This window comes from Symphalangus syndactylus, chromosome 12 (assembly GCF_028878055.3).
Source record: "Symphalangus syndactylus isolate Jambi chromosome 12, NHGRI_mSymSyn1-v2.1_pri, whole genome shotgun sequence".
Lineage (NCBI taxonomy): Eukaryota > Metazoa > Chordata > Mammalia > Primates > Hylobatidae > Symphalangus > Symphalangus syndactylus.
This window is the reverse complement of record NC_072441.2, coordinates 87,266,901-87,280,027: the sequence shown is the minus strand read 5'-3', so window position 1 is coordinate 87,280,027 and position 13,127 is coordinate 87,266,901. Positions and strand designations below refer to the sequence as shown.

Here is a 13,127-nt window from a genome sequence, read left to right as displayed (position 1 = left end):
ATTAAAATAGATTACCCATACCAAGTGCTGACAAAGATTTGGAAAAACTGAAACTGTCGTGCACTGCTGGTGGGAATGTCAAATGGTATAACCTTTATGCAAAAGAGTTTGTCCATTTTTAAAAACTTAATATGCACCTACAATGCTAAGGTCTTAGAAGGATACAGAGCAATTGAAACTCTTACTTATTGCTGGTGGGAATGAAAAGTCACATTAGAAAAGAGTTTGGAAATTTCTTATAAATTTAAACATATGCTTACCACATGACACAGCAAGCTTGCTCTAAGTTTTTTTATCCACTTGAAATAATTATGTATGTTCACACAAAAATCTGCATGTAAATATTCATGAAAGTTTATTTGTAATTATGCAAAAGTGTAAAAAACTCGATTATCCCTCCTCTGAAAAATGAATAAACAAACTTTGGTAGATCCACATAATTGAATTGTACTCAGCAATAAAAAGGAGTAACTACTGACACCCACATCTACATGGATAGATCTTTACTCTAAGTGAAAGAAGCCAGACTCAAAATTCTACATACATTTTAATTTCATTTTATGACATTCTATAAAGGGCAAAAGTATAGTAAAGACTAGATCAGTGGTTTCTAGGAGCTTGGAGTTGAGAGGAAGGCCAGCAACAAAGTAGCAGGAAAGAAATTTTTGTTATGATGAAACTATTCTCTATCTTAACTTTTGTGGTAGTTTCATGACTACATGCATTTGTAAAAATTCACAGAAATAAGTATGATTGTTTGTAGATTATGCCATGATAAACATGGAAAACATGCATCAGATTGGAAGATAGAATTATGGATGTTTTTGATATTCTGTTGTCTTTTTATTTCTCTGGAATAAATACTCATTGCTTTTATAATAAATAAGAAAGATGAAACTTTTTTTTTTTTTTTTTGAGATGGAGTCTCGCTCCGTCACCAGGCTGGAGTGCAGTGGTGTGATCTCGGCTCACTGCAACCTCTGCTTCCCAGGTCAAGCAATTCTCCTGCCTCAGCCTCCCGAGTAGCTGGGATTACAGGCGTGTGCCACCATGCCCAGCTAATTTTTCTATTTTTAGTAGAGACGGGGTTTCACCATGTTGGTCAGGCTGGTCTCGATCTCCTGACCTCGTGATCCACCCGCCTCGGCCTCCCAAAGTGCTGGGATTACAGGCATGAGCCACCATGCCCGGCCAGATGAAACTTTTTAAAGAGACCCACAGAAAAGAAAACAGGGACTTTAAAACAATGAATATTCCTTATCCGTTAGGTTAATAATGTCCAGGATTTGTGAATGTGATGATGATATGATTAAGGAAAATGTCCTCAGAAGTGTTAGTTGAAACATCAGTTTGGCAACATTACTAGTAATTATGTTCATATTATTTGACCCAGTAATTCCACATATAGGTATTTAACCTAAAATGTCGGCTTTGGTGCTATTGCATACCTTAAAACCACTTGATACAAACTGGTCTGTAAAATGTTTATGAGGACAGATTAGCATCTCTGTGAGTTGTTCTGTCCTCTCTGGTCTACACACTACAGATCTAGGGGAAGCTCCAGCTTCTCATCTACTTGATTTGAGTCCCATGGAGAAGCTCTGATATGTGGTAAGGTGGAAAAATATAAGACACAGTGCGGTCAAGGCATTAGAGGATGAAGCTATTGAAGTGAAAATAAAATTGAAGAGGCAAATTCTTTTGAGCAGAGAGTAATTTTTTTCTTATTTCATTTAAAGATAGATTGTCCTTAGGAAGTACAGTTCAAAGGGGAATCAGCATGATGTTAAGGAAAGCAAGCAAAGGCAGAGATGTAGCAGCCCACCTGAATGACACTAACTCCAAATCACCATCATCCAGGATACTCAAGAATAGGCAATTACAGAAAGCTTACATCAAGTGATATGAATATGAAATATTAGACTAGCTGAGAATACAAACATCATCTGTGTATAAAACAGTCCTTTTTCTTAGTGTTCATTAAGTCAAATTTGAATTTAGAGGCAGTTTTAGCAGTCTATGACATCTTAGGATGGCATCTGTTCCTAACCAGTTGAGTGATACTGTGATTTTGACCACTTCACTCAATCTCTCCGAACTTCAGTATTCTCACAGATGAGAAAACTGGCTTCTGTAGCATCTGAAGTTTCTTCAGAATCTGGTTTCCCAAAATGAGCAAAATAATCTTAAACACATATACATACACATATATATATATATATGTGTGTGTGTGTGTGTGTTTGGTGTGTGTGTGTATGTATACATACTAGAATAGCAAATAGCATTGGGCAAAAAAATATAAAAATATCTAATTGGCATCTAAGCCTACTATAATGAAAGACACATAAGCAGAAAGGTAGTGCAAAACAGTACGTTTTTATTATTTCACTCTTTGACGGCAGACCACAATGGTAAACTTTAACGTCTCTTTTCCTTATTGGGCATAGATAGCTTTGGACCTTCATAGTAGTGAGAGAGCCAGATGGGAAGGGGTCCCCAGAGAAACTCCAGCTTGCATACTGGGCAGAGTGTGCACTGGGGGAGAGCCACAGAAGTTTGCGACATTTGCAGTGGACAGAAGCCTGGCCCCTCCTCTTCCTGGATGGAACCTGGAATTCAAACTGTGAGGCGGGAAGTGCACTAGCAGGGACTCTGGCTTTGTGGACCATCCCTCTTTCCCTCTTTTCCTTTTCACCCAGAAAACCCTACCCTCCTCATGTTTCATGTTGTCTGTGAGCCTAATTTTTCATGGCCATGTGATAAGGACCCCTGTCTTCAGCTGAACTAAGGAAAAGTCCCACAACATTTTTGGTGCCCAAAGTGGGGCTTGAGAATTGGTGAGATGTAAACCAAGGAATCTTTTTCCCTCTCCTTTCTGAGCTTTTCATCCTCAGACTTCTGAGGGTAGGGGAAATTGTGCCCCCACTCCCGTCGCTTCCAGGGGTTGGGACGGTCGACCTGAGTGTCCATGGCCTTTTACTTCCTTTTTCCAGATGAACCGGTGAGCAGTGGCTCCTCACCACCCTCCCCTCCCTGCTGGAGCTGGGATACACAGCCCAAGGCGCCCCAGGTGGCTGGCTGTGTTTACTGCCATGGGCCCATGGAGTCTCTCCCCAGGTCAAAGAGGCCAGCTTCATCCCACACTCCTTTTTTTTTTTTTTTTTTGAGATGGAGTCTCGCTCTGTCGCCCAGGCTGGAGTGCAGTGGAATGATCTTGGCTCGGTGCAACCTCCGCCTCCCAGGTTCAAGCAATTCTCCTGCCTTAGCCTCCCAAGTAGCTGGGACTACAGGCATGCACCACCATGCCTGGCTAGTTTTTGTATGTTTAGTAGAGATGGAGTTTCACCATGTTGGCCAGGCTGGTCTCGAACTCCTTACCTCAAGTGATCTGCCGGCCTTGGCCTCCCAAAATGCGGGTCTAGAGGCATGAGCCACTGTGCCCAGCCTAAGAATGTCACTTTCTAACAGGTCCAAGAACTCCAAGTTTATCTTGGGACCTTAAGAGAAGAGAATCACTTCACTCACAGGCATTTGAGGATACAAACCCATGACTGGGCTTGGTTTTAAAAGGTCTTATCTGAGACTCCTTGTGAAACAGAGTTCCATCAAAACTGATCCAAAAGGCCTATGTAGAAATAATTATTCTTCTTGCACTTTATGCAAATAATCAGACCAAGTGTAAGACAACAATCTATTTTGCAAACAACTCAGTCGTATCATGATTTATGTTTTTGTTTGTTTTTTCCAAAAATGAGGACTGGAGAGAAAGAAATTGTGTTTCAAAACTTATCATACATTTGCCATTAAATTCTAAACTCATTAGTTGTTTTTAAGTTTTTGCCTACAGTTTAGATGGAACCTTGCTTGTTCCTGTGAATCAACCAGCAAGCTCCAGCTACAGCTCAGAAAGAACAAAAGGTATGGGTAATGTAAAAATCTCCATCAGCATCCTAGTTCTGAGCAATAATCCTGCAAAATCCTGCCAGGTGATGGGAATAAATAGGATGCCCATCACTCGAAGGTTTCCTCTTTGGGAAGGTAACACCAAGGGAGCTAACCAAAGCCAAGCACCATGCACCCAAATCCTAGCAAGCATAACTATAGCCACCAGTTATCTAGGTGTGTCACAAGACATCTTTCTCTCTTCCTTGTTGGAGGAGGACTCAATTTCACAGCTTCAGTTTAGCATTCAGCTTATGATAAGGAGTCCATGCAACATCCTTCAAGACACATTTTGTCCCAAACTCAATTCATAAATGAGGTCTAGGGAATCAAGGCTATTGACAGCAGGGGAGATAGGGCATACATGGGTAGAGCAGATAATTCCCGTCCCCTAGGCCCCCCTGCTTCATGAGTACAAGCTGCTTTACCACCCATGGTGGTGCCTGCTAAGGTTGCTGGGACTTGGGGATGCGAGGATGGAAGAGGGAAAGAGGATGCTCTTCCTCCTCTCCCTCACTTACCCCAGGTATCTGCTAGGAAGAGATGGGAACCAGGGATGCCTGCTCCCCTTTCTAGATGAGCAACCATTCATTTTCAATCTGTACCCCTTTCGAAAGCATCCTGAACCTTTGGGACTCCTTTGAAAAAACATCTTTCATTTTCCTTTCTCCCCCTCAGTTCTCTCTTCACTGATACGCAATTGTGTCTCCGTACTATGGGACACTCCCGTCAGATGCATCCTTCAAACTGGGAAGAGTTAATTTCCCCAACCTGAAACTGGTCAGTTTAGGATTGGGCTCAGGGGAAGGGAACCCAGAAGCCCAACATGCCGACTAAAGGGTAAAGATTTTTTTTTTTTGAGACGGAGTCTCTCTCTGTCGCCCAGGCTGGAGTGCAGTGGCGCAATCTGGGCTCACTGCAAGCTCCACCTCCTGGGTTCACACCATTCTCCTGTCTCAGCCTCTCCCAGTAGCTGGGACTACAGGCGCCCACCATCACGCCCGGCTAATTTTTTGTATTTTTAGTAGAGACGGGGTTTCACCATGTTAGCCAGGATGGTCTCGATCTCCTGACCTTGTGATCCGCCCGCCTCGGCCTCCCAAAGTGCTGGGACTACAGGCGTGAGCCACCGCGCCCGGCCTTTTTTTTTTTTTTTTTTTTTTACCAGGTGGGCTTTTGGCCTCCCTCTCCTTGTGCAAACTGATAAAAGGCCTCAGGATTTTTGAGCTGCCCTTACCCCTCCCCTTGTTTAGATACATGTTTTCTAGTAACACAATTTGTCTCTTCTTGCCTTCAGGCCATCATACTCCAAACAGTCATGCAGCTGGAGAGGCGGACAATGGCCCATTCTGCTGGGAACCCTTAAATAGGCCTCTGAGGGACTTTGACTGCTGTTTTGCCAAAACAGCACCCCCTGTCAGCAGGTAGCAACTAAGATCGGTCTTCGTCCTTGTCCTTGTTCTAATGGCAGTTAGATGCATTTCTTTAGAGGGGGCAATGAGACAGCCAGGTGGGAAGGGGTCCCCAGAGAAACTCCAGCCTGCACACTGGGAGGAGTGTGCACTGGGGTGAAGCCACAGAAGTTTGAGCCATTTGCAGTGGGGAAGAGCCTGGCCCCTCCTCTTCCTGGGTGGAACCTGAGATTCAAACTGTGAGGTGGGAAGCACAACAGCAGGGAGTCTGGCTTTGCAGAAGGACCGGTTCCCTCTTTTCCTTTTCACCCAATAAACTCTGCCCTCCTCACGCTTCAAATTGTCTGCGAGCCTAACTTTTCATGGCCCCATGATAAGGACTCCCATGTTTAGCTGAACAAAGGAAAATTCCTGCAACAGTAGACTTCCCCATTCCATCCCGCACAGCTTCCACCACATCCCCACAACCCTCTCCTAAGGTACACACCCCAAACGAGAACAACAGCCTGGGTTCTAAATCAAGCTCTCTAATTTACCATCTAAGGGTCATTAAGAAAGTGACTTTGCCTTTCTATTCTGTGTTTGTCACATATTATAGGGTGAGTAAAGAGGAGAAAACAATCAACCTTCTAGAATGAATATGAAGACTGTCACAAAATAATTGCAAAGTACCAGGTACCAAATATATAATAAAGTTAGCTAAATTTTAGTTTTAGATACTTTCTGCTATTCTATTCTAAAGAAAATTATCTTCAGTGTTTGCCTAATGTAGCTTTTCCTAGGGCAGCTTTCTAATGGATCAGATCACTATAGTGGATTGCGAGAACAGGAAATATGGTTTGAAAGTGCCTGAAGAGCAGTTGGTGTTTGAGGAAATGCATAAAACCAGTTATTTCACATCAGGCAGGCCCAGATATTCCTCTAACACAGACAAGTGCCTTCATGCACATCACCAGAAGGTGCCTCATTTGGCAGAAAAATTACCCAATTATGCCCCCTCCAGGAGACCAATTCTGAAAAGATACCTACTGCTGTGGGCTAAAACAGTAACACAGCACTTGGCAACTGAACCACAAACTGGATTTCACGCTTACCTACCCCTTCAGCCTGGTTTCTTTCAGCAGAACACAGCCTGTTCATTCTTGACCAGGGCTTTACCCAGTAAAGATCACACCCAAAGTATAAATCCAAATATTGCTTGAGGCCTGTGTGCCCCACCCTGATTTGCAGACCACAAACTATTTGCTTTTATGCAACTCATGGATGGATTAAAGTGACTGCCAGGAAAGAATTCCTTTCACAAAAAAGATAATGTTTATTTATTTTTTTCAAATTATAGAAGTTGTAGATGCAAAATATGCCATTTTATAAAAAAAAAAAACAATAAAGAATTAAAAAAGCACTCCCAATACCCCATTCCATAGGATTAACAGCTGGTATATGTGGTGGTGTGTATGTATAGTGTTGTATTTCAACCAGGTATATGTACATTTTTTAGGCACTTAGACCTTATCTCCATAAACATTATCGTCAATGACATCCAGATTTTAGAAGAAAAAGTCTGCTGAAGTTTCCATACTTGAATCAGGATTGAGTGTGTCTTTCTTGTTTTTCCTGGTCTTGATGACCTTGAAGGAGAAAGAGAGAAAGACCAGTTGAGATGCTGGTGATCCCACATTTCTCCCTTCAATCACACTGTATCTCCTCCCCATGCACCGTATCTCTTCCCCTATTCCTTTCTAAATGATTCTTTTCTCACTCTCATCTATCTCCTTTAATAAATTCTTGACCTTTGAGTCATGCCTCTCTGTTTAATTTGGACCGTGAAGTGAGATATTCACTCCTACTTAGCATGAGTGCAAGTGAAAGAGCAGGAGATGTCAGGGAACAACAGGAGAGAGAAAGGAGCTGGTGCACCCAATGACAAGAGTTGAGGAGAAGGTTTTCATTGGGCAGAAAGGAAGGAGGAGAGTACAAAAGGTATTCCTGGTGCAACTGCTATCAAAGAAGGCTTGGAATGTTTGACTGATGGTCCCAAGAACTGGAGCAATCTGAGAGCATGTGTGTGCCTGAATATGTCAGCCTTTGTTTTGAACTGTTTGCCTTCCAATATTAGCCTTTGTTAGTGTTCCAAAAAGCATGGACTTTGTTCTGTAGACCCAGCTACCTCCGTCTGATGTAAACCAGTGTATGCATCTCACTAAAGGCAGGTACCTTTGTGATCTGATTTGCTCAGATGCATTCTTGGTAATTTAGGGCTGCTGTGAGCTAAGTTGATGACCCTCTATAGTAGACAATATTTCTCCCATTTCACAAATGATGAACCTGAGGTTCCTAGTGTAAGTCTTTAATCAACTAGAAAATCACAGAGCCAGCAGCTGAAACAAATGTGCCTTAACCAAACCCAAATTCTTATTAAATTATCTCCACACTGTGGTAAAAGCAACCAATTCTTTCTTATTTAACTTAGGTATCATAGCCTTTGAAAGTCTCTAATGTTTTTTATCATGAATACAAGTATCCTTCTTTAAAAACAATGATGGGAAGTTTACACCCAGTAAAGTGCAAGGCTTTGTTCCTTTTCCACTTGCTAGACTCTCTGTAATAGTAGCAGTCTAGTCGTCTTAAAGTATAAACAAAACGATTTGCCACTTTGGAAAAATGATATTCCCATAAAGTTCCAACCTTGATGTGACTATGAGTTACAGATCTTAACTCCCCGGTATTCCCACTCTTCGGTGCCAATTCAAAGCAGGTGAGTTTCAATTTATCTCCTTCCTCACAGTTGATTGTGGTCAGTCGTCCATACACCACCACTTCCATCTTCCCTGTATTATCTTGTATTTCATAATAAGTGAATTCACCCCTTACATTTTTCTGCAAAAGAAAATTAACACTTATCTTCTGAAACTGGATCAATAATTTTCAAATCTATGAGAAATACAGGGTGTTTCTGGAAACTTTTGTCTTTGATACAGTAAATAGAGCTGCAGGTCCTGAATACAGGTACCAAATAGCTTAAGATACTTGGTCTTTGAATCCTGCCTTTCAGATCCTCCCATGAGCCTCTTTTGTTGAAGTTCTTTATCTGCCGGATTTTTTTCTAGGAAAAAAAATTGATTACTTTCCTAATTCTTCCTGTTTCCACATCAGCATAGCTGGGATTTTTTAAGGAGCCTGGATACAGAAAAATCTGATTAATTTGGTGGGTTTCTTTCACACCTGCCCAAGAGCAGATAATAGAGGCTTTTTATGGCACTTTATAAGTTTGAGAAGAATGTTCCAAGTCCTCATTAAGTAGACTGTTATTTCAATATGTAACTACTTCTTTCTTCTCCATATAGTCACTCTTCCCCAAACTGCCCAGATCGCAAATCTAGATCATCCATCTGGTCACATTGTTCTGGTTTGTAACTCATTACTTTATTCATTAATTTTACAACCACATATATATGTACAGTCATTTAAACAGAGTCTACAGAAAACAGCACAATTAAAAGTAAGCCACCCGAGAAGACATATATAATGGAGTATGAAACAGTACTTCAAACAAGAAGTTAAATCAGCTAAGCATAATATTTACGTGATGTGTTGAGACTGAAAGGCACACTGTAAGCCTAAGAATTCACCAAACTTTTTTTTTTGTTTTATTGCCCCATTTATAAATTGAGCAGTTAAGCTATGTGACTTTTCTAGTCTTTTTGCTTTCATATTTCTCTTATTATTTAATGCAGAAGTCAGTTGCTCTACAATCTCTTGATGAATTAATGAATGAGAAGAGGCAAGAAACTTTGGAGTCCAAATGATCAGAATTCTAGCTAACTGTTAGACATAGCTGCATTCTAAAGCAGAGTAGTCTATTTTATTTCTTACTCTGGTTGTCACAATCAGGATTCAGGCTTGGGAGGGCAACTATTTTATTCACAATTAAATTAAGTTGTCATTGATACAGATGGAGAAGAACTCAAAGAAACAAAATTCTAAGGACATGTGTGTTGATATAAACTCTGCACTGTCCTGGACAAGGGTGGCTCTGAATAGATCATCATAGCTAATAAAATGCCAAGTTTCCTGGTGACTGTCTAAATAACTTGCATGGTGATACCTTAAGAAGAGGAATGTTACGATATAACGTACCCCATATCCTGAAATGAACTCTATTCAATTATCTCTAGTGCTGGGGGCGGGGGTGAAGGGGTTGATTTTCTGTGTCCAGTAAGTTGACCAAACTCCAGTTGACAAGACTTTAAAAATTGGGGGTTGCAGGAGAAATTTTATAAAACAATGGTGTGGGCTTACCTTATGTACCTCAAACACCCCATTCACAAAACTTCCTTTAGTTTGTGAGCAAAGCTGATTGATTTTAGGAGTTGTATTGGCACTTCTAATCAATCTTTGTGGGATCTCCATCTTTCGGTCAGCATTCACATCAGCCACAAGTGTGGAAGGATATACCTCCAGGAACCCATCGCGGCAAACATAATTTGATATGGCAATGATCTTCTTTGGGGTGAACTTCTCCTTTAGGTCAGTATTAAAAACCTTCACTCGGAAGACTTCATTCTCAGTTGCCACTGTGGCATGAAACATTTTCTTCTGCTCTTCGGGCTTATATACAAATGATTCTGTTACGTTCAGCACCATCACTTTTTTGAAGTCACTCTGGGCACTGTCTTCTATGGAAACTTCTTCAGGTTCAGTCTTCAGTCTTGGTTTCAACTTAGAAGGTAGAGACCAAAACATAGGCACAATTAAAACAGGAAATACAGGGTGACTCTCTAGTGAGAGTCATCTCAGTCTTAGTGTTGGTCCTCAAGTATCACCTTAACTGGGTAAAGTAGGGAAAACTAGACAAAGATCACTGAGATAGTATGATTTAGGTAACGGAAGGAATGAAAAAGATGTAAGGAGTAATTTTATTATCTTCATTGTTTTATGAGAGTGGAAGGAAGAATATTTCTTTTTTAATCAGAATTAACCCATAAAGAAAAGGCATATCCCCTATCAAGGTATGCCTTTTCTTTCTATCAAGGTATGGGGAAGCAGAGGGTAAAGGCAAAGCTGCCACGAAGTGACTCCCCAAAGAGATGAGATTTTAAAAGAATCTCAATTTTACTCCTTTCTACCCAGGTCAGGTCATATTGAGCACTGCTGGTCCGTGGAGGCAGCTGTCCTGCCTCCATGTTCTGGTCTCTAGGACTCCCTTGATCCCTTCTTGCCTCCATACTTCCTCTTCCAGATCAGCAGCCCCTCCAATTCAAAGTGCCCTCCTACAACTCAGAAATAGTGCAGGCCACTGTGGAGACAGGAGGTTAAAGAAAAGCTCCCTCCTGCCTAATATGACAGTGACCAAGGAAAATAAAAATAGAGAAAAAAATTATATTACTAGCATTCAGAGTAAGGAATAGTCTCAACCACAAACCTTAGATTTCACGAGATTTCAGTTGGAATTCATTCTAGTAGATAGGGCATTTTAAAGAACCAAATCGCAAAGCCCTTTCTAATGAAGCAGCACTATGTTGCAAAAACATCATTAAGGCAGCCACTGGAAGACTCCACAAACTTCCCTAATCTGAAGGGGCCCAGGTTAGAGGCTCTCCAATCTGAATAATGGCAGGAACTAAAAAGAGTCATGGACTTGGAAAATTAGGCGGGAGGGGACTTTTCTTTAACCTCCTGTCTCCACAGTGGCCTGCACTTTTTCTGAGTTGTAGGAGAGCACTTTGAATTGGAGGGGCTGCTGATCTGGAAGAGGAAGTATGGAGGCAAGAAGGGATCAAGGGAGTCTTAGAGACCAGAACATGGAGGCAGGACGGCTGCCTCCACAGCCAGCAATGTGACCTGACCTGGAAGATGAGATCGGCCACCTGTGAGTGATGGCTTTAACTCTGATGGACTTAACTCTAATGAACTCATCAATGTGGCCAATTTTCCATAACATTAGGAAACCCATTCCCAATGAAGTTAATCAGTATCAAATCACCTCACAATAGCCATGACATCAGTACCCTGACACAAGGTGCACAGAACGTAATGAAATAATTATAAAGCTACTGTGAGGGCAATGAAAGAAGATCTGAGAGACATGTGATCTTATTATGTTCGTTGTAAATACACAGAATACTGGACACAACATAAAGCCAAATAAAAAATGATCATTTTTATAATGTATGGAATAACTGTGCAATTTTTCTAGTACAATAAAATAATTTAAATCTATATTGTGTGATTGAATGGCAGTTCAAGATATATTAATAAAAAACATGGGTTATGGAAAAATATGTGAATGTGATTTACTCTGAGAGAAAATAAGACTCTTTGTATATACATAATGAAAGGTATAAAATCAGAAAGACCATATACTGAAATGTGGCATTAGATACAGATTTCTGATAGTTAAAAGTTAATTATTTTTGCTTATGTACCTTCTTTTCGTAAATTTTTAAAGATATTGTGAGTTATAATAAATGAAAGAGAAAAAATGAGTGACAGTGTTACGGGCGGCTCTGTTTTTTCCCACCTTGTTCTACTTTATGATTTTCATGGTGTATTGAGGGAAAAACAAAAATGTAAGCCAAAAGAAAAATAAAATTAAACAAACATCTAATTATACCTGCTATGGAATAGAGATGATAATAACAGAATTTTAATTTTGGATAGGACCTCAAAATATACACTTGATAAATAAATGACTGATTTGGTTAAATTAAAGCATTGTATGTAGTAGGAGATTGGTGAGAAGTGCTTTCAAGGTTGTGTTAATCCCTGTCATTATATTGTAGAGAGCGGAATGTATTGGGAAGAGGGAACTTGTACCGTGGTTAACAAACTGCTGCTTGGTGTTGATGGAGGCATCTGGGGAGTGTGGGGATAGCTCTCAGCTGGGCCTATGCTGGTCCTGAACGATCCTGGAAAATGACTCTCTTCCTTCAGTATCTGCATCCTCATGACGTCATTCATTTTGGTGATTGTGTCTTCACTTTTCTAAAGGAAAATAGATGTTTGTTCTTTTTTTCTAGTTAATGTTTTTCGAGATCAGATGAAACACATCTTTTCCTTTTTTCTTTTTTAAATAGGATGTTCACTTTGCCAGTTTCTCTTTTTTTCCCTGAGTTGCAGGAGAAATAATAGCACATATTCAGATACTTCTATCACTCAGCCTTCTCTCATCCCAGTCAGGATTAAAAACTCAGATGACTGAAATTGCATTGTTTGGGGATGGATACTCAGTCTTCACGTCCTGTAAAACTGGACTAAGTTATTTGGTCAGGTACAACTCTTAGGGCTATTTTGGGGGCAGCATGGCTTAAATAAAGTTGGCTACATTTATGGACATTTATTAACTAGGCCTTTCTCATCAATTAGATACACAAACCAGTCTCTCTCAAGTGCTCTTCAGCATACAAGAAACCCAGATCTCCATCCTTTAGGGAGCTCTGATCATAGCCATAATAAGATTCTCTCAAATTCACAATTCCTCAGGCAAGGTTCTATGATCACTACAGTGTGGATCAGGCAATCAGAATCTTTTGGGTTTTTAGCTGTATTCAGAACAATTTAATATTCCACCTAAAGCATTCCCATTAGCTACATTTTTATACATTTTTTCAAGTAAGATTGGAGAATATCTCTAAAATCACATACTTTGACTACCTTTAATTAAACTAATGGAAGTCCAAAAAATATTCACCCTATTTGGCCAATTTGGCACATAATTTTATCAGTTTTGCCATTCAGTAGCCTAATTTTTAAGTGGCAATTGTTGACAGAGAT

At 40.5% G+C, this 13,127-nt stretch overlaps 1 protein-coding gene and 1 long non-coding RNA gene across 7 annotated transcripts in view; one reads left to right on the top strand and one right to left on the bottom strand.

The window, feature by feature from the left end:
- Positions 1 to 4,795: 4,795 nt before the first annotated feature.
- LOC134734439 (uncharacterized) lies at positions 4,796 to 8,839 on the top strand. Its single transcript, XR_010117604.1, has 3 exons — positions 4,796 to 5,366; positions 5,953 to 6,029; positions 8,699 to 8,839. It is a non-coding gene; the product is annotated as an uncharacterized lncRNA (long non-coding RNA).
- IFI16 (interferon gamma inducible protein 16) overlaps positions 6,646 to 13,127 on the bottom strand; it is a 40,816-nt gene continuing 34,334 nt past the window's right edge. For 2 of the 6 annotated variants that reach the window (XM_063626944.1, XM_063626946.1), the window contains 4 exons: positions 12,171 to 12,338; positions 9,654 to 10,073; positions 8,040 to 8,231; positions 6,646 to 6,982 (listed from right to left, as the gene is read on the bottom strand). In XM_063626944.1, coding sequence (XP_063483014.1) covers positions 6,902 to 6,982; positions 8,040 to 8,231; positions 9,654 to 10,073; positions 12,171 to 12,338 — 861 coding nt within the window. In that variant the 3' untranslated portion in view covers positions 6,646 to 6,901. Of the gene's footprint in view, positions 8,232 to 9,653; positions 10,528 to 11,195; positions 12,463 to 13,127 lie in introns of those variants that run through there. The other 4 variants (XM_063626943.1, XM_063626945.1, XR_010117603.1 and 1 more) reach the window with 4 other exon arrangements.